Here is a 20396-nt window from a genome sequence, read left to right as displayed (position 1 = left end):
GTTCAATTTCACTAGCAATTGATAAACCTTAGCAATAAAATATTGATCACTAACACACAATAAAATTTTTAGTTCATATTTTACAAAATCCATAGGTTTTCTTACATCTAGTTTAAATCTTTCTTTCAATTTTATATATGTAAACCGATGGCAAATAAGTCCTTCTAATTCCAACTCCTCTTCAGATTTGAGGACAAGGTCACCGTAATTGAAAAATATTATTTGACCATAAGTCCACCAGTTTCGCCTAGCCACCATTTCTTTTATATAAAAATAATATTTGCAGAGAACTTTATATTTATTCTGAACTTTTAGGACGGAGCGTTGAACCAAGTGATTGTTGAAATCAACATTTATTTTAACCTTAACATAATATAAATAAGTATGCCATCCAAATCTTAATTCATGGCTCCAGCTCAAGTAACCTCTTATTTTGGAGAGTCACCCAAACAATAGACATCAAAATACAGTTTCAAATCTGGTAAACCCAAACCTTCTCTTTCCTTAAAAGTAAAGGTTCCCCTCGCACATATGTGCTAGCCGCTCCTGACTCTAGGGGGTGATGCTCATCTCAGTTTCAAAGCTGAAGAGCCAGCGCTGTCTGAAGACGCCTCTGTGGTCATGTGGCCGGCATGACTAAATGCCGAAGGCGCACGGAATGCTGTTACCTTCCCACCAAAAGTGGTTCCTATTTTTCTACTTGCATTTTTACATGCTAGGTTGGCAGAAGCTGGGACAAGTAATGGGAGCTCACTCTTTTACATGGCACTAGGGATTCAAACCATCTTAACCAGTGAGCCACCCTTTTCCTCTTTCCTTAGCATCTTGCAATAATCAATATCTAATTCTTGGTTTTTTTCTCCTTGCCATATAATTTAGAGTATCAATTTGCCATTGTTTAAATTGAATAACAGTTATAAATATTGATAGAATCTGAAACAAAAAGGCATCTTTCATTCTGTAATTCATTCAGAATTACAGAATGAAAGATTCTGTAACATTCATCCTAATTAGAGATTCTACCCAATAAGGATAGTTCCATCTTAATAAGTCTTTTTTAACATCATCCCAAACAAGCACAAGGATATTTTGAAGCAATTTAGAATTGATATTTGTGAGTATAAATATCAGATATTTCACCCTTCTCCAACTTATATTCACATATTGTCAATTTAGATTTGAAATGGCAATTCAAAAAGTAGTTTCTTATTCTTACAAAGTAGACTAAGATATCTCTTGGTGGTTTTCTTATGGTGGCAATTCTAGAGTTTACTCTATATATTTCATCCACTTCAAGTATCATTTTTTAAATTCCCAATTAATTAATTGAGCCAAAGATTTAATTATTCTCGATCCAATATCCTCTCTAGATAATTCATGAACTGCTCAAAATTAGTACTGGCATTGCTTAAGATGTACCATATTTTTCGGAGTATAAGGCACATCTTTTTTTCCTTAAAAAAGAGACTGAAAATTTGGGTGTGTCTTATACATTGAATACAGCATTTTTTTGCCCCCCAAAGCCCCACCCCCGTCACTAAAATGGCCGTACATAGCCTTATGGAGGCTTTCAGAGAGCTCCTGGGGGCTGGGGAGGGCAGAAATGAGCAAAAAATGGGCCGTTTTTTTGCCCCCTCAGCACTCTATAAGCCTCCATAAGGCTATGCATGTGATTTTTTTGAGAAAAAACGGGCCGTTTTTGGGAGGTTTGCAGAGTGCAAAAACTTTTTTTTTCCTTTCGGAAAGCTCTTTAGTTAGAGTGATTGATGAGAATTACATTGATCAAGTGCTCTGCCAGCAGAAACAAGTCTTAGGTGCTGCAGGTTGTCAGATTTCGTTCCCCAGCACATGGATAAATACACTTGGAAACATCTACCTACCTACCGTATTTCTCTCTCTCTCTCTCTATCCCTCTACCTACCTACCTACCTACTTTCTCTCTCCCTCCCTACCTACTGTATTTCTCTCTCTCTAGCCCTCTCCCTATCTACCTACTCTCTTTCCCTACCTACCTACTGCATTTTTCTCTCTATATATATATCCCTCTCCCTACCTACCTGCCTCACTCTTTCTCTCCGCCTACCTACTGTATTTCTCTTTCTCCCTCTATCTACCTACCTTCCTACCTACACTCTCTCCCTACCTACCTGCTGTATTTCTCTCTCTTTATCCCTTTACCTACCTACCTACCTACCTACCTACCTACCTACCTACCTACCGTCCCTCTCTCTCTCTCCCTCCCTCCCTACTGTATTTCTTTCTATCTCCCTCTATCTATCTACCTACTTTTTTTTAAAAAAAAAAGCCTCTTCAAAACCTTGGTGCATCTTAATACTCCGGTGCGTCTTATACTCCAAAAAATAAGGTAGTTCCAGAACAGCTCTTTCATCTGTTGGAAGAAATGTTGTTCTATGTTCAGTTCCAAGTGGGGAAAAAGACACTGGAAACATGGAGGCTGCTTAGAAAAATGGTTTAATGGTGGACAGGATCACATGGCTTGAGCTCCTGAACAGAAAAGGGGGATCACATGCTTCCAGATGTTGGGTGAAGAAGAAAAAAAGGCAGAGATACTGAAAGTCCCTGGTTTTATGCCCTCTCTGAGCTTTGATCTTCATCTTGTATTCTGATTGGTTGTCAGACTCCCATGGGGACATGCAGGGGCAACTCTGTAGGCTGTACTTTGAGTCCAGGTTTCGTTGAGCATTGCTTCTTCCCAGGTGCTCTGTGGTAAGATGGGTAAAGGGGTACTACTAACATGCCTTAATGTGGTCCTGTGGTCAAACAGCACCACTACAACAAAACAATATAAAGTATTTTTCAGAGTATAAGACACACTTTTTTTCCTCCCAGAAAGAGGATGAAAATTGGGGTGCGTCTTATACACCAAATGTAGCCCTGCTCATCCTCACCCTTCAGCCTCCATATATCCTCTCAAAGGGAGCTTTTGGAGACTGCAAAGGCAGTCTCTCAAACGGAGAGCCTCTCAAACAGCCTCCAAAAGCTCCGTTTGCAAAGGAGTTTCTCTGCAAAGGCAGCCTCTCAAATTGAGAGGCATCCCTTCAAATAAAGCTTTTGGAGGCTGCAAACTCAGCCTCTCAAATGGAGCTTTTGGAGGCTGTTTGTGAGGTTCTCCGTTTGAGAGGACATGCGGAGGCCGAAGGGTGGGATGGGTGAGCACTCTCAAAGAGAGAGCCCCCCAAATAGCCTCCAAAAGCTCCGTTTGCAAAGGAGCTTCTCTTTGCAAAGGCAGCCTCTCAAACTGCTTGTGCTGAATCAGGCTAATGTGCTGAAGCTGACCAGGCTGTTTGCTAAGGAGGCTAGCCAGATGAATACCGATGGATGCTGGTAGGCAGAGGCAGATTTTTTTTTCTTATTTTCCTCCCCCCAAATTAAGGTGGGTCTTATACTCTGGGGCATCTTATACTCTGAAAAATACAGTAATTTGCAGGTTTATTCGCTTTCTGTGGTCAAATCTCTCATTATAGACAGCTTTAAACTAGTGACTTCTCCAATCATAAGCAAGTAAAACTGGAACTTTTCCTCCTCCTTACAACAGACTCAAAGCACCATTTAACAGTCTTTATTCTAAAAAGGAAGTAGTTCAGTTTAAAAGAAGTAATATCTTTTAGGAGATTTATGCCCTGAAATTTCAGAAATAGTTTCTAAAGTAGAGTCTGGTTTCTTTACTCTGGTTTTACAACAATTCCTCCCTTCCTCACCATATTAAAGTCATGGAATTTCAGAAGTGATGTTTCAACAAAAAGGGGCAAGGAAGCTGTAGCCAAGAGCCTCTTTTTAAGACAGAAGGTAAATCAACAGAAACTGACAGGATTAGGGCAGGCAGACACATCAATCACCCATCTAGGGATGGGATTAACCTCTTCCCTTCAGGAAGAAAGACAAAATTACAAACGTTTTCATTATTAAGAGTATTAAGTAACATGGCTGTGATCAGCTGATACTCCCTGAAGTTTCCCAAGGCCGTTTATAGCTGCTGCAGTGTTGGCTATTTCTTGTTTGTTCCTGGGGGAAAAGATACAGGAGGGGACAATGATGCAGCTGGATCATTCAGGCTGTGAATTTAGTGCATGTGTGATCCTGCCAGCTGTATTGCTTCTGCTGTGAAGCACCCAATTTAGAACATAGAATAATAGAGTTGGAAGGGTTAATGGCTTTTGGCAGCACGCCCAGGCTTTCAATTAGTCTGAGTAGCTGCTCTTAGTTTCCTCTCAGATGCTGTGTTTGCTTTAGGGTTGACTATTTTTAAAAAAGGGAAATGGCTGTTTTAAGTTTTCTGCATTGTTTTAGTAGTTCCAGGCACTGTCCTTTTGGGGTGTACTTCCCTCACTCTTTTTGAAAGCATCTAGCGAGGGAGCACCCTCAACTCCTGAAGGCAAGCTATGCCGTTGGTTGATTGGTCTCACCCTTAGGAAAGTTCTCCTTAGTCCTAGGTTGCTTCTCTCTTTGGTTAGTTTCCATCCGTTGTTTCTTGTTGTGCCTTTTGGTGCTTTGGAAAATAGATTGACTCCCTCATTTTTGTAGGAGCCCCTCAAATTTCCCGACAGAACAATTAATCAGTGGAACACTTGCCTCCGGAAGTTGTAAATGCTCCAACACTGGAGGTTTTCAAGAAGAGATTTGTTAGGGATGTAACCCTAGTCTTGGCTTGGCAATGTATTTGTATAAGCATAAGCCATGATTGTAACAAATATATCTGTTACTTTAAATGCTAGAGAGATGTAATTGGATGCTGTTGCTTTAAGCAGCTATGAAAGGGGAAGGAACTATTACGTTTTCTCCTGTTTTCTCCTGATTGTTCCTGATTGTTACTGGCTGTTACTGTATGTTCTTCTGAGCTTAGTATTGGGAGAGAAGACTGTGTATTGGATGGTGGCTACTCTGTATATTAGTTACCTGTCTACATGGTGAATCGTGAGTTGAGCAACTGTAAATGGACTGTGTAAATAATTCATGACTACTTATAGTCTGCTTTGGAGACTATTTATCCTATATTTCTGTTACGCAAGTAAAGCTATTCTTTGTTTTACCTTCGGTGGCTGTGAGTGACTATTCAGCGGCACATTTGTTACTACCTTCTGCTACTCAACTCTAGTCTCCGAAAGGAGATAGATTTAACAAGATTGGATAATCATTTGTCTGAAGTGGTGTAGGGTTTCCTGCCTAAGCAGGGATGGACTAGAAGACCTCCAAGGTTCTTTCCAACTCTTGCTATTCTATTTTATTCTACATATTGGAACAGTGCTATTTTATTGTGTTATTTTATTGTGAGTTGGATTAAGGAGAAATGTAAGGGTGAGACCAATCAAGTTGGCCATGCCCACCCAGTCACATGACCCATTTCCCACAAAAAACACCGGGAGCCACAAAATCTGGGTCGGTGTGGCTGGTGGGGTAATATGACTGGGTGGGAGTGACATTGAGTTGGCCATGAGCCATGACCAAGCCACGCCCACAGAACCAGTAAAAAAACTAGTAAAAAATTGAATCCCACCACTGGGCTTCGCTAGCAGTGCGGCTCTTCCTTTCCAAGGATCAACCCATGAATTTCCACTGCTGTTGCCTCTGTCTCTCTCTCTGCCAGCTCCATTCCCTCTTCCCCCTCTGAGCTCTCAGGTTGCCTTGATGCTGACCCTGACTTCCATGCCTCCTCCTCATCTGAATCAGCTGCTGGAGAGGCAGGCAGCCTACAGCCCACAACATTCCCCTTCTATGTTTAATCAAACTTAGAAACACCAGTATAAAACCCCGTAGAATCATGTCAGTCCAAAAACAGAGATATCGTCAAGTGGCTATCTTCCCCTAGAAGCCATATGCACTGTATTCCTGTAGGAACTGAAGAGGGTATGATTAAACCGTTCCCTGGATAAATTTCCACAATATTAACCCTTAAGAGAAGATTGTGCACATTAAACTGAGAGGAAAAAGCAATTACTTACTGTAGCATCTCAATTAAACATTCTGCATCTTTGAGAGCCTTATTCAACACTTCTGCTATTTTGCCATCTATTTTTTTGAGGGAAAACTCTATCTCTCTCAATCTCTGATTTTTCCTTATTACTTCTGCAAGATGCCTGCTGCAGGCTTTGGTCAGAAACTCTGTAGCAAGCCTGTAAATAAATAAATAAATAAAATAAAATAAATAAATATAAAATAATAAAATAAAATAATAATAATAATAATAATAATAATAATAATAATAATAATAATAATAATAATAATAATAATGCCTTCAAAAACAAGCAATGAGAATACTATTGCAGGAATTGTAGCAAATGTGTTTATATATGTCATGGTCTCGTCATTTCCTCATCAGGCTTGACTTCCATACTGCTACCCCTTGCCACAGGGAGGCGGAACCGACTTAGTGGCGATAAAAGTGGCAAAACGGCAACATTTTCCCTCTCTTATCGCGTCCGCAGATAACTGCCCAGCCGTCCTGTTTAGGGTGACCCTTACTTAACCAAGGAACTGGGAAAGACCCCTTGTAGGGTAGGGCTGAAGAATTTGATCTGAGGATAAAATCGCTCAGATCCGGACAGGCTTGGACTCTGACTGGGTAGATTCGGGCGAGTTGACGGGGATGAATCTTGTGGAGACTATCTGGGATGAGTTTGACCCTGTGACCCCCGAGGGCATGGACAGGATTATGGGGAGACTCAGTGCTGCTACTTGTGTGCTGGACCCGTGTCCCTTTTGGTTAGTTTCGGCTTCCCAGGAGGTGACATGAGGCTGGCTCCAGGCGATTCCCAACGCTTCATTGAGAGAAGGGTTCTTTCCCACCGCCTTGTAGGAGGCGGTGGTGAGGCCCCTCCTTAAGAAGCTTTCCCTGGACCCAGCTTCTTTAGCCAACTATCGTCTGGTCTCCAACCTTTGCTTATTAGCGAAGGTTGTCGAGAGTGTGGTAGCACATCAGCTTCCCCAGTACCTGCCCTTGACGTGATGTCCCGATGCCTGGAGGCTGTGCGGATCTGCATGGGGAGGAACAGGCTCAAGCTCAATCCCTCCAAGACTGAGTGGCTGTGGTTTCCGTCATCCTGATTTGTGCATCTTGTTCCATCTTTGATGATAGGGGGAGAAATTTTAGTCCCCTCAGAGAGGGCCCGCAATCTGGGAATCCTCCTGGATAAGCGGCTTAGTTTAGAAGAACACCTGACGGCTGTGACCAGGGGGGCCTTTTACCAGGTTCGTCTGGTACGTCAGTTGCGCCCCTTCCTGGATCGGGATGCTCTGTGCAGAGTCACTCATGCCCTCGTCCTTTCTCGCCTGAACCACTGGAACACTCTCTACATGGGGCTGCCTTTGAAGAGCACCTGGAGGCTTCAGCTGGTCCAGAATGAGGCCACGTGGGTTATCATGGGGGTACCTAGGTGCTCCCATGTTACACCCCTTTTAGGCAGCCTGCACTGGTTGCCAGTTGTTTTCTGGGTGCGATTCAAGGTATTAATTATGACCTTTAAAGCACTCCATGGCTTAGGGCCAGGGTACCTGCGAGACCATCTACTGCCACTGGTAGCCTCCCACCGTCCAGTGCGATCCCACAGAGTTGGCCTCCTCAGGGTGCCGTCGGCCAGACAGTGTCGGCTAGCAACCCCCAGGCCTTCTCTGTGGGAGTGCTTTCCCTCTGGAATGAGCTGCCCGTGGAGCTTCGCATAATCCCCAACCTCCGGTCCTTCCAATGCGCCCTAAAAAGTTGGCTTTTCCAACAAGCCGGCCTGGCCTGAACAAAATAAAATAAATGATTGATTTAATTGTTAATTTTAGTCTAATTTTTAAAATGTTATTGTTAATATTAATTGTGTTTGTTTTTGGATACTCTTATCTAATTTCTTTTAACTTTTGTAATATGTGTTTTTTTAATGTTGTACGCTGCCCTGAATCCTTTGGGAGAAGGGCAGCATATAAATCCAACAAACAAACAATATATGGCAGATGAACTGCTCTTCCTGGATGTATTTTCAGAAGACAAGCAGTCAAGAGAAAGTAACACATATCACATTGAAAAACAAAACAAAATACTGAACACTCACCCTAGTTTTTCTATTCTACAGTCTTGATTTTGGAGCCCCACACATAGCATTTTCGCTACTCCGTCATCTGGATTGTGTAGCCACAATTTTAACTCTCTCAAACTCTGATTTTTACAGAGTACCTCTGCAACATGCCTGCTACAGAATTCAGTCATGGATTCTCCTGTAAACCTGCAGGTATGAGGGCAAAACATTACAATTATTTTGGGAACACAAGCATACACTATAGCAGTGATGGCGAATATTTTTCTGCTTGGGTGGCAAAAGGATGCCCGTGCGGGCGTGCCCACACCCATAATGCAATGCCCACCCACCCCCAGCGCATGCGTGCACACACATCGAGCTCTCCCCACGCATGCACGCAGACCTCACTGAAGCCTCTGGACTTCCAGTAGGTCCGTTGTGCGATATTTCACCATCCACAGGCTCCGGAGGCAATCCTGAAGCCTGAAGAGGGCGAAAACACCCTCCCCCGCCCTCCGGAAGGCTGAAAATCAGCTGGCCAGCGCTGATTTATAGTTTAAGTTTATAAATGTTAATTAAGCAATTTTCAGATATGATAGTAATTATACTGATTAAAATATCCACAGCTGTACTTTACAAATTTGTAGATCTATGTCTGTGATGGCGAACCTATGGCACGGATGCCCGAAGTGGCCCACAGAGCCATGTTGCCTGTACGCGTGGCATCGCCCATTCCTCTTCCGGGTTTCTGGCACACATGTGCGTGCAATGATCAAGTGGCCTTTGTGGATGCGGCAGTGTTGGAAACTGGAAGAGCTGGTCTTCTGTTTTCCGGCGGGAGCATGCTCACTGGCCAGCTGATCGTCGCATGTGCATGCGTTCTATAACCGGAAGACTTGCTGACCAGTATGGTGAAAGTTCATTTTCTGGCAAGCGCATGTCCCCTGGGCAGCTCCTCTTCCAGGTCGCAGCCCCGATGAATGCACACATGTGCGGTCCCTTTTCGGCACTTGGTACCGAAAATGTTCGCCATCAATGACATAGTACTCTGGTAGAAACTAAAGATAACATGGTTAATCATAACTGTATCTATTTTTCCCTGGATATTTTTCCAGAACTCATGAGAAAGCATCACACATCAAACTGAGAAAAAAATACTGAACACTCACACTAGTGTTTCTACTTTACAGTCTGCATGTTGGAGACCCCCACACAGCAATTCCGCTGCTCTGTCATCTGTATCTTCGAGGGACAACTGTAACACTTTCAATCTCTGGTTGTTTTTAAAGACTTCAGCAAGATGCCTGCTGTAAGACTCTGTGAAGGACCACCCTACCAAACTGAAAGAACAGCAACCACTCAGAAAAAATAGAATGATACCGTCTGGTTAGTAGTATCAGTATAATGAAATTCAAATTATATCTTCTAGTAGTAGCATCACATATAAAAATAGATGATACAGGAGTCGACAGGAAGTTCTCCAGCTGGACAGACGTGGGGAATGTGAACTCTGAAGAGCCTCACATGAACCCCGTCTGACAAACTTACTCAGGTGATCCTTTTTTGGGATCAGAACCCTCCTGGAGGGGGGGGGCAAAGAAGGGCAGCGTCTCACCAGACCTAGAGGGAGGAAACAGGTCCCTCACAGGTTGGAGATTTGTCTTATGAATCGGAGTGGGGGCAGGAGCCTGCAATATGGCTGACAAGATGCTGACTTCTCATCTAAGCAAATGAATAGGCGGGTGAGGAAGAGATGAAAGACCGGTAAGAAAATGTATCTAACCCACAGTCATAAATCAAACCTAGTAAAGGCAAAGAAATCTTGAGAGCATAAATAATATTGATGGTCAGACTGGGGTTTTCTCCAAATAAGAAAGAAAGAAAAGGAAAATGGTTGAAACACCAGCCCCCCCAAAAGCTATTTAGCTTGAAACAAATTTGGACAGAAAAGGAGAAAGCAGAGAAGTGACAAATCCCTTCAAATATGAACTCTAAATTTGGTTTCGGATATGAAATAGAAATCAAACATTCCGAAGGATTACTTTGCTTTGAAGCAACCCCAAAAAATTAAGGGGAAAAAACACTTCTTCTCACTGATAACCTAGTTCTGAGCAGCTGTGGCTGACTGGAGGCGGAAGGTGACAGGGGAAAGAATGATTACAGAGTCAAGAACTGGTAAATGCGAAGGTTCCCCCCCCCCCTTTTCCCTATGTTTTTTTTTAAAAAGGAGAATACATGTTAAAATTAAATATGTATATTGAAAAGGAATTATAAATACCATCAACATAAAATGGAGCTTGCTCAGAGGCTGAAATATACCAAGTAAATGAGATGAAGAGTGGGAAATAGAGGAGAGAGAGGGAAGAAGAGAGGATAGGAAAGAGGGCAAGGGGGGAAGAGAGAAATGAGGAGTGGAAAGGGGAGAGAGGAGAAGGAGAGAGGAAGGGGAAGTAGAGAAGGATGACAGAGGGAACAAAGGAGGTAGGGAGGGGAGAAGAAAGAGAGAAGAAAGTGATAGATAAGATACAAATATGGTGTATGGAGAACAGAAGAGCTAATAATTGTTTTTGGGAGTTGATGGTAAGATGAATCGATGTAAACATTTAATAATACAATATGATGTTGGCTATGTAATAGTATACATGTGTTATGAAAATGAAAAAAATAAAAAACTTTATTAAAAAGTAGGTGGTGCAGATGATAATTAGAAACAATTAAAAGCAATAGTTATGGGCAGTTAAAGTATCATTGTCAGGTTAGATATAAACAATAAATTTAAATTATCCTATAAATAATATATAGATTATATGTCAAAGGAAGAAATAAGCTCTGAAACACATATGTTGGATTTGGCATCATTTCATGTGTGCAGTTGTAAAATAAAATGTATTACACATTGAATGGAATTCTAAATATAATTTCCTTTTAAAATATGAAGTTAATCTAGACATATTATATATTCCCACAATTTTGTTAGCCTTTCTTCACACAGTGGATCAAATATCTTTTTCCAATAAAGAATATATCAAATCCTTGTAGCTCTTAACATATTCAATGCTGGTATTCAGTATTTTCAGTATATTAAAGAAATGCATGGTTTAATATTTGATAAAAATCTCAGACTATAATGGAATTAAGATTTTCAAAATTAATTCCAACAGAGGATTTATTAGCTTTGAAACACTGCTACCACATATGGAAAAGGAATTGAATTTTTTCATTACATTTTCAGCATTTCACAGAAAAACCTATTTTCAAAATCATGACTATGGTAAAACATCTTAAACCAAATTGCTTTAAGTATACTGTGAATTTAAGTTCTAGTTCCACTGAAATTCCCACTGTTTTTATCTCTATACTATTCCTTCATTTAATAATAAAATTTTTGATATATTTTGATTATGAATTGGATGTCAATAATAAATTATAAAGTGACCGTTAAAAGCAGCCACCCCACCCATACAACAAAAGGGTGGATAATGATTCCCCAACAGAATAAAGGAGGTTGAACATGAAGGTTTCTTACCTCAACTCTCTTAAGTTTCTCAGTTCTGTCAGTGCTTTAAAGAGGTCTTCCACATATCTTTCATCCAAACTCCCTTCCCTAAAGGAGAAAAGACGTTTTTACTCTCAGACTTCCACTTCAGTGTTTCCAGTTCCTCTACATTGCAAATATAACTGGCTTCCAGTTTATTTGAAAAGTAACCACAATTAAATGAAACTCCCACATATGCTGTCCCCAATGTGGCCATTAAATAAAGCAAAGGGTACACCAGGGGCTTGGTGGGAGGCCCTGGGAGGTCTGGTGCAGGCTCTGCCATGGGCCTCCTAAGGCCTCCCCTCCCCTGAGGCATGGCATGCTCACATGGGAGAAACAGAAGCTGCACTGTACTTAAGCTGTCTAGTCCGGTTCCAGAAGCAAGTGCCAATTTTCAGACCAGCTACAATGAATTGTGGCTGCTGCAAAATGGCGTTCATTTCTGAGTTCTTAGGCCATGCATCCTCACGTTCTTCTCCAATGCGAGATGTATTTGGAGTGCTGCAAAGAGCTGCAGAGCTCTCTGGGGATTGCATTAGAGAAGAGCAAACTGCTCAGTTGCTAAGCTGCATGGCCCACTTTCAGAAGTGAGCACCATTTTGGATTTGACAGAATTTAGTTGGCTGTCCTGAAAATGACAACTGCATCTGAGATCCTGCCACAAGTCCCAGAACAAGGCAAGGTTCCCTCCTTCTCTAACCCAATCTGTGAAACTCCAGAGCTCTTTGAAAGGCAAGTGTGCAATGGATGACATAGAGTGACGAGTAGGTTGTGGGACCCAGTGGATGGAAATATATTCTATATGACTTTGTTTTAAGAGAGGAGTTTAAGAAGTTTCCAATTATTACAGAAGCACCTACTTATAGTATCTGCCATTTAGGCTGGAAAGTTTCATATGCAATGAAATTTTCAAATGCAGCACCATGGAACATTTGAGGGTATTAAATGTAGCTCTTTTTTGTTTAAAGAGAGAAACACTCTGAGCTTTGCTATGGCCAAGTGAGCTTCCCGTCAGCCTTTAAAGACTGCCAATGTTGGGCTATGTATTAAAAAAAAAATCAAGATTTTAAAAAACTATTTATTTAAAATGGTTACAGCTTCTAGATCTCAAAAGCTATTGGCTCTCTGATCTTGAGCTGAGCTGAGTACTTCCTGATGGTATAATTATCAGGCTCTTTAAGTGCAAGGTGAATTGATTGGTGTTGGCCTCAATAATAGACAACTGCTCATTTTTAGTTAAACATCCTCCCAATCCACCCAGCCCAATCCATTTCTTGTCTTTACTGCAAAGGATTGAGAGGCTTCTTTAATTTAGCTGCCCAAAGACACTTATGCATACTTCTAGATGGCATTTTTCTGCTCTATTATTATATGTGTGACAATAGGTTAGAGCAGTGATGCTAACCTTTTTCTCATCGCGTGACAAAAGCGGAGGGAGTGCAGGGGGTCGTACGCGGGGTGTCCGCACCCATAATTCTATGCACGTGCACATGCACCCACGACTCCCAATGCGCATGCGTTCACAACCCCTGCACACATGCATGTCCCCCACCCTCCCCATCGCTTTTGGCCTCCAGAGGCTTTCTAGGAGTCTAGGGAGAACAAAAACTGCCGCCCTGCCACCACCACCACCTCCCGAGGCCCTCTTGAGATTTCAGGGGGCTTTCCTGAAGACTCCGAAGGGTGAAAAACAGCCCAAAGCGCAAACCAGAACTCCGTTCCTGAACTTCCAGTTTTCCTGTAGGGCCAGTTTTCACCCTCCAGAGAATTCAGGGAAGCCTCTGGAAGGCGCAAAATGGCCGAAAATGAAAGCCGAAGGCAGCTGGCCACTGTGTGCATGCACACTGGAGCTGATAGGGCAATGCCTCGTGTGCCCTAACAAATGGCTCTGCATGTCACCGGTGGCATGCGTGCCATAAGTTTGCCATCATGGGGTTAGAGAATAGTGTTGGTATGAGAATAAACTGGATGAAATCTTCAACAGATTTTCTAAAATACTTACTCATTTTCTGGAAGAAAATATTTGGTCTCTGTAGGATACAGAAATTCAAGGACTTTAACATGGAGATGCTCCAAATTCTGGCAGTGTTGTATACAATAGCCCAGGATCATCACGTCCATATCTGAGTTGCACTGATAAATTATTTCAGTGATATCATGTACTGCATATTTTACAAAATGTTCATCTTGTGTCTCATATAAATAGCCAAACATTTCTTTTTGCAATTGGAAATTATGCCTATTTTTTTTTAAATTATTTTTCACACAGTCTAACAAGAATTCTTTATTCTTAGGAGAAATTTGCCATCCAAATTTTTGTTTTAATCTTGTCATTCTTTTATCTTCATTTAAAAACCCGAAGATGAAGTGCAATCCGACTGCAAAATTAGGCTTAAAAGATTTATGTCTTTCTAACAGTGTCTGCAAATTTTTATTCCAATTTTGAGAATGCTGCTCATCTCCTTCTTCTAGGACATAAAACAAAGCAGCAAAAAACTCCTGGAAGCTTAAGTGAATGAAGCTGTAGGTTTGAATACAATCAATGTCCTCTTTGAAGATGCTCTGATTCAGAAAAAGGGGGAGGGAGTTTCCCTGATTTAAAATGTGCTTCTTGACTTCTTCCTCCATAAACAATGTTTTCTGTTCCCAGACACCTTCTGCAGCCAAAGAGCATAAGCCTTTCACAACCGATTTGACATCCTGTTTGGATTCTTTATGGTGAAACTTTAACAAACTGGAGAGATACAGCATATAGATTGCAGTGAGGGTGTATGGTGTCTTCTGAAGATCTTTGCCTCTCTCCATCTCCTGCTTCATCACTGTGCAGATGATCCAGCTCACAAGGGGAATGACACACATGGTGAAAAGCGTATCATTTTGTTCCACAAATCTGAAAGCTTGTATCGCTTGGTCTTTATTTTCAAAAAAATTGTAGAAATATTCTTCTCTCTCTTTTGTGGAAAACCCCAATATCTCACAATGCCGTGGATATTCTAAATATCGATGGAGTTTCTCCAAAGCAGTTGGTCTTGTTGTGATTATAAGAAAGGATTCAGGAAGAAGCTTTTTTTGAAATAAACTGCTCAAAAGAATTCTCACCGGCTCCTTCTTCCAGGCTTTAGTACAAAAGTAGCTTTCAGGCTCATCAAAGGAATACTTTAATTCATCAAACCCATCAATTATGAATAGAATCTTCTTTTCATTCTTGAGTATGTTTTGAATGAAATTTTTTACTGCATAACACTTTGGCCATTGTTTTGAAATTATCTCTCCAATGCTACTTTTCTCTGTCTCTGCATGGAGATTCATCTCTCTACAGCTAATATAGAAAACATAATTAAATTTGTCCTGGTAAAGTTGTTGAGAAGCCCAATCAAACATGATTTTTTTAGCCATCATAGTTTTTCCAATTCCTGCGGCTCCTTGCAACACAACAACTTGTGGAATTAATCCATGTTTATCAGGGTTAAATAATGTTTCAATGCTGGTTGAAGATTTAGCTCTTTTGCTGATGATTTCAAGATGTTTCCTTCCCATCGCCAGAATTTCATCTTCTTTCTCATCTTCAGACCGATGATAATCTAGGATGATTAGCTTTGAGTATCTCTGATTTAGGAGCACATATTCGCCAAGGACAGCATTAGGATCTTTCATTTTTTCAATTCTTTTTTTAATGTCGTTTCTGTAATCTAAAGGAAAAATGTATCAAATTAGAAGTGTGAAAAACAAGGCCTGGACAAGACATTCAATTAAGTGTTTTGTCTCTGTATCTTCTCTTCAAAGCCACCCCCATTCACCCTCTGGATTTAGGGTGTTGAGGGAAGTCATAGGTATTTTGCAATTGGTATGTCAGTATTGATGTCAATGTCAATAGAGGAACTTCTCCAGAAAATGGCATTCTGAATGGCAGAGTCCTTTGTTTTCTCTGTCAGTAGACAGCTGATTTTTGCTGCAAAGCTGGTGTTTTGGCAGTGAAAACATTTGGTTTGGAAGACAGCAGGTTGGAATTACCTCATAAAAGTTTCTGATGGCTTCCTGACTCATTCGGATGAGAGATCCATGTGTTTTTCAGTCTAGGGTGAGCATAAGAGGGAAAGCAGGGATAGAAGATCTTGTCGGACTACATACTTATTTTTTCACTTTTATAATGTGCTTTCTTTTTCTTTTTTATTATTTTTCATAAGTGAGAAAGTTAATTGCCTGGTTGAGCATTGCCAAACTTGATACCTCTAGATAGATCGCAATTAATCATGTTTATTGTTTATTCAAAGACATGAGGAGACTTTTAATTTATTGCAAGGAAAATAGGTGGCAATGTTGGTCCTTTCTTTTACAAGTGACTTTACTTGCTTTGACTATTTACAAAAAGGCTTCTATATAATATACCAACTTTAAAGATTCTCAATTGTATTCATGATGTTTCTGCCTTTGTTCTCTAAATCAAGAAGAAGAAAATCCTCCACTTTTTTTCTGTGGGAACTGTTATCTCAACTTGCTCTGTGTTGTAAATATAACAAGAACCCCCACTGCTTCTAACCTTCAATTTGCTGAAGAGATCAAGTAATCTATGTATTTAATTGGCCACTAATAATGCTTTTAAAGAAAAAAAACAACTTAGAGGAGTTTAAGATTGAATCTGTTGTAGACAATTCTGAGCAAAAATTCTGAATTTTAAAAATAAAAAAGAGCTTTGATGAAGTTGAAGTAGTAGTGGCAAAAAACTTAAATGGAAAAATAGACCATGCAATTGGTTAAATCAACTAAAAGCAGATGTCATGAATATTCATATGAGAGAAGAAATTTAGATATGCAGATGGAACTAATAAACAATTTATTATTAATGGATCTGATAGAGATCTTACTTAAGAATTAGAGGCCTACCAGAAAACTGGACCTGATTGGCAGAACTACTGAAATTAACTGTATGGTTTAGAGACAAAGTTTTGGACCTGTTTATAAGAATATGGGAATTGTCTATGGAGTTTCTTGGCATTTAATATAATAACAGACAATTAACAGAGAACTTAAGAATAGTTTATTTATTTGGACCTCTAGTTAACAGATTTTTCTTTTATAATTAAGAGTCAATCTGATATATATTAGATTTCTATATTTGAGTTATTTTTTTCAGAACTGTGATATTAAATAGCAATACGGTAAATATTGCAAATATAAACAAGAAATTTTATAATTATTGTACATTAAATGTGCAAGGGGGATTACATTAGATTTCTTTGAGATCTATTTATCAACAATCAACCAAGGGGATGATGCATGCTTAATGTTGGCACACTATTATTTTTGTTGTTATGTTTGTAAGTTTTGTCTTATTTGGTTCAGTATTCTTGTAGTTTTTTAATATTCTATCTTTGAAATAAATAAATTTTTAAAAAGAATGACAGTAGGTATACTTGTTAATCAATACAAATAACTGCATTATTCCACATATTTCTCAAATAATTGCATTAAATACTAACAAATTACATATCGTATTTTTCGGAGTATAAGACACACCTTTTTCCCTCAAAAAAGAGGGTGAAAATCTGGGTGTGTCTTATGCAATTAATACAGCATTTTTGGCCTACCAAAACCCCTTTGCAAAAATGGACATCCAGCCCTGCCGCCAGCCCCGCGGGGCTCATCCAAGGCTGATCGGGGCTTTGGATTTGGGCATCCCCTGGGCTTACGGAGGGAGAGAGTGGGAAGGGACGGAGGAAGAGAGTGGGAAGGGACCTTGCAGGCTATCTAGTCCAACCCCCTGCCCAAGCAGGAGGCCCTACATCTGCCTCTGTCTTCTCGGCCTGGGCCACGTGGGGCTACACCCTAAAAGGGCTTTTTCCCAAAAGGCAACTGGACTCCACCCCTTCCTTAGCAAACACTTCCTTTCTTCCCCGCTTCCCCAGTGGAAGAAGCTCCTTGGATGAGAAGGGAAACGTTCTCAAAGGAAGGAAGAGAAAAAAGTATATATATATATATATGGATGCATGTATACACACACACATGCATACATACAAATAATATTGTATATAAATTTTATAGTAAGATGATGTGTGTGTGTGTGCGCGCGCACGCTGCCCACTCAAGTTTGTGTGTAGATTTATGTGTGTGTATGTGTGCAGACACACATGCACACATACAAACAAACTTACGTACAAACACATTGGCAGCACATAGGGAGGCTTGCAAAGTGTTCCTGAGGGCTAGGGAGGGCCATTTTTGCCCCCCCCAACTCGCAGGAGCACTCTACAAGCCTCCCAAAGCTCTGCATGCCCCCCCTCTTTTTTTCTTTTTTTTGCAAAAAATGAGGCGTGCAGAGGGTTTGTGGGGGCTTGTAGAGTGCTCCTGGAGCAACTTCATTTGGTATGAACTTTCCTTCCTATGGTATTTTGGAATATTCATAAGTGGCATTCTTGGTAGCACTGTTTTCAAAACATATTAGCAATAACTCCTGTTACTACTATATCAAGCTGAATATCGTGGTATATTATTTCAGAAAAAAATGCATTTTGATCCCTTTTCTTATCTAAATTGATGCAATGAAATAATCCAGATTTTAAAATTATTTTTTTTAAAACTGTGTTATCAGGAAGAGTTTTTACTTTAAACAAGTTAAGGAACGATAAAGATGGAATTTTACTAACCCTTTCTTCAAGAATATATTCAGCATCTCACAGACAATAATTATAGCTACAGGTAGTCCTCATTTATCAATTGTGGTTGGGACCAGCAACTTGGCTGTTAAGTGTTGTAGTCCTAAAGGGAATCCATTATTTAAACTATTACTAAACTATTGTATAAGATGCTCAGGTTTTTTTAAACTTTAAACAAGTTGATGAATGATAAAGATGGAATTTTACTATTCCTTTCTTCAAAGATAAATAACGTTTTGCTTCAGCATCCCACAGGCAATAATTATAGCTATAGTTAGTCCTCATTTATCAACTGCCATTGGGACCAATAACTCGGTTGCTGTTGTAGTCCTAAAGGGAAAAATCATGTGACTACTCCTGACTTACTACTGCAGTTTTCACTGTGGTCATTAGTAAATCCTCACAGGTGTTGAAGCAAAATGTCATATGGCCATGATTTGCACTTTTCTCCCAGCTTTCTCCTTGTCTTTGTTTGTTGGTAGCCAGCTATGAAGGTCACAAATGGCGAGCATGAAATCATGGAATGCTGTGACTGTCAGAAATGCACATCAACCGCCACATAAATTTGGATAATTAACTTGGATGAAACAGCATTTCAGTTTGAGGGACAAATTAGAAGTGATAATTAGAAGTGATAATCAAATGTTACATACCTTAAAATACATTACTCATTATTAGTAATGGTTTTCGATAAATATCTTTGATATGCACATTTAAAAAGTGAATGGAAAAATACATCAGTAGACAACTAACCTAATCTGACAACAGAAGATTGTCTTAACATCTAATTTATATTAAAATGTCCAATATAGATTATAATTTCTTCAACAAAATAATGCTTTGGATTTGTAGAGCCATGTTATGTTGTTATGTTATCGTATCCCAGTGATGGCGAACCTATGGCACACGTGCCACAGGTGGCATGCAAAGCCATTTGTCAGGGCACGTGAGGCGCTGCCCTGTCAGCTGGCCAGCGCGCATTGCATTATGGGTGCGGCACGCCCGCACACGACCCCCCTGCGCTCCCCCCACTTGTGGCACGCGAGCCAAAAAAGGTTCGCCATTGCTGTCCTATCCTATCTATATACAGAAAAAGAATCAATAACCATTGCCGTTTTGGGAATGGAATGAGAATACATTAGTTGTATTTGGTTTTTAACTTTTTGTGATGGCTACATTCTTTTGAACTATTTATTACATGGAAAATGATGGCTGGGCAACAGAAATGGATTCTCAATGCCATTCTTGGCATTAGATTTTTTTGCTTAAGATTTCAAAGAAACATTTATGGCTTCAATTAACCAATGGACAGAATATTTTTTTTGTTACTTATATGTTCTGAACATGTTGTGTATGACGAGAGATTATAATGGATAATTATAAAATAATACTAGAAAATCCATGCTTTGCTGAGTCATTTTTTAGAACTATTTCCTTATCTAAAGAAATAGAATGACATAGGAGGGCAAAATAGCAGTGAGAGTTTGAACTTCCTGCTGGCTTCCCCATTGAGTTTCCCTGCAGGAGATTGGCAGGGAACACTGGAAATATTTCCTTTCGTCTTTCCTTCCTTCCTTCCTCCCTCCCTTCCTTATGGTCAGCACTGCAAAATCACCCTGCAGCTTTCCCCATGGGATTTTTGGGGTGATTATTATTCACAGTAGCTTTTGCATAGATGGGGAGGCAAAGAAGAGGACCTGATAATGCTGAATTAGGTTTCAACATAATTCAATGACCCTTTGAATGTTTTCTGCCTTACCTGATATAAGTTGGTGAGCATCAACATCAACATCTGCAACTAAAAATGGACTTGAATTAGTAAAATACACATTATAATAATGGCTAACTCATAAAGCATTTTAAAAATAGTTAAATACATGATTGTATGACTTCTATGAATGTGCACATTTAATGTATGTATGTATGTATGTATATGTATGTGTGTATGTATATGTATATGTGTGTGTATGTATATGTATATGTATATGTATGTATGTATGTATGTATGTATGTATGTATGTATGTATATATATATATATATATATATATATATATATATATATATATATATATATATATATATATATATATATATATATATATAATTTTTTAATCTAATAATTCCTATGCATTTCTACATATTTTCTTATTTCCCGTTTTTCTTTTATAGGCATGATAAAAATGACCAAATATAGC

General features: G+C 39.8%; 1 protein-coding gene and 1 long non-coding RNA gene across 6 annotated transcripts in view; one reads left to right on the top strand and one right to left on the bottom strand.

Annotated features, from left to right (window-relative positions):
* Window positions 1-20396, bottom strand: part of LOC309400502 (NACHT, LRR and PYD domains-containing protein 12-like) — a 57365-nt gene that overhangs the window by 25163 nt on the left and 11806 nt on the right. For 3 of the 5 annotated variants that reach the window (XM_081969033.1, XM_081969034.1, XM_081969031.1), the window contains exons 4-9: window positions 19960-19998; window positions 13553-15239; window positions 11539-11616; window positions 9182-9352; window positions 8049-8219; window positions 5958-6128 (exon numbers count right to left, since the gene is read on the bottom strand). In XM_081969033.1, the coding sequence (XP_081825159.1) occupies window positions 5958-6128; window positions 8049-8219; window positions 9182-9352; window positions 11539-11616; window positions 13553-15239; window positions 19960-19998 (2317 nt within the window). Of the gene's footprint in view, window positions 1-5957; window positions 6129-6946; window positions 7404-8048; window positions 8220-9181; window positions 9353-11538; window positions 11617-13552; window positions 15240-19959; window positions 19999-20396 lie in introns of those variants that run through there. The other 2 variants (XM_081969032.1, XM_081969035.1) reach the window with 2 other exon arrangements.
* LOC309400580 lies at window positions 4800-9339 on the top strand. The gene is made up of 3 exons (XR_014176682.1): window positions 4800-4841; window positions 8166-8225; window positions 9203-9339. It is a non-coding gene; the product is annotated as an uncharacterized lncRNA (long non-coding RNA).

This window comes from Natrix helvetica (assembly GCF_964273705.1).
Source record: "Natrix helvetica genome assembly, chromosome: 1".
Taxonomy (NCBI): Eukaryota; Metazoa; Chordata; class Lepidosauria; order Squamata; family Natricidae; genus Natrix; species Natrix helvetica.
The sequence above is the reverse complement of the archived record's forward strand: the minus strand, read 5'-3'. Positions and strand labels throughout refer to the sequence as shown.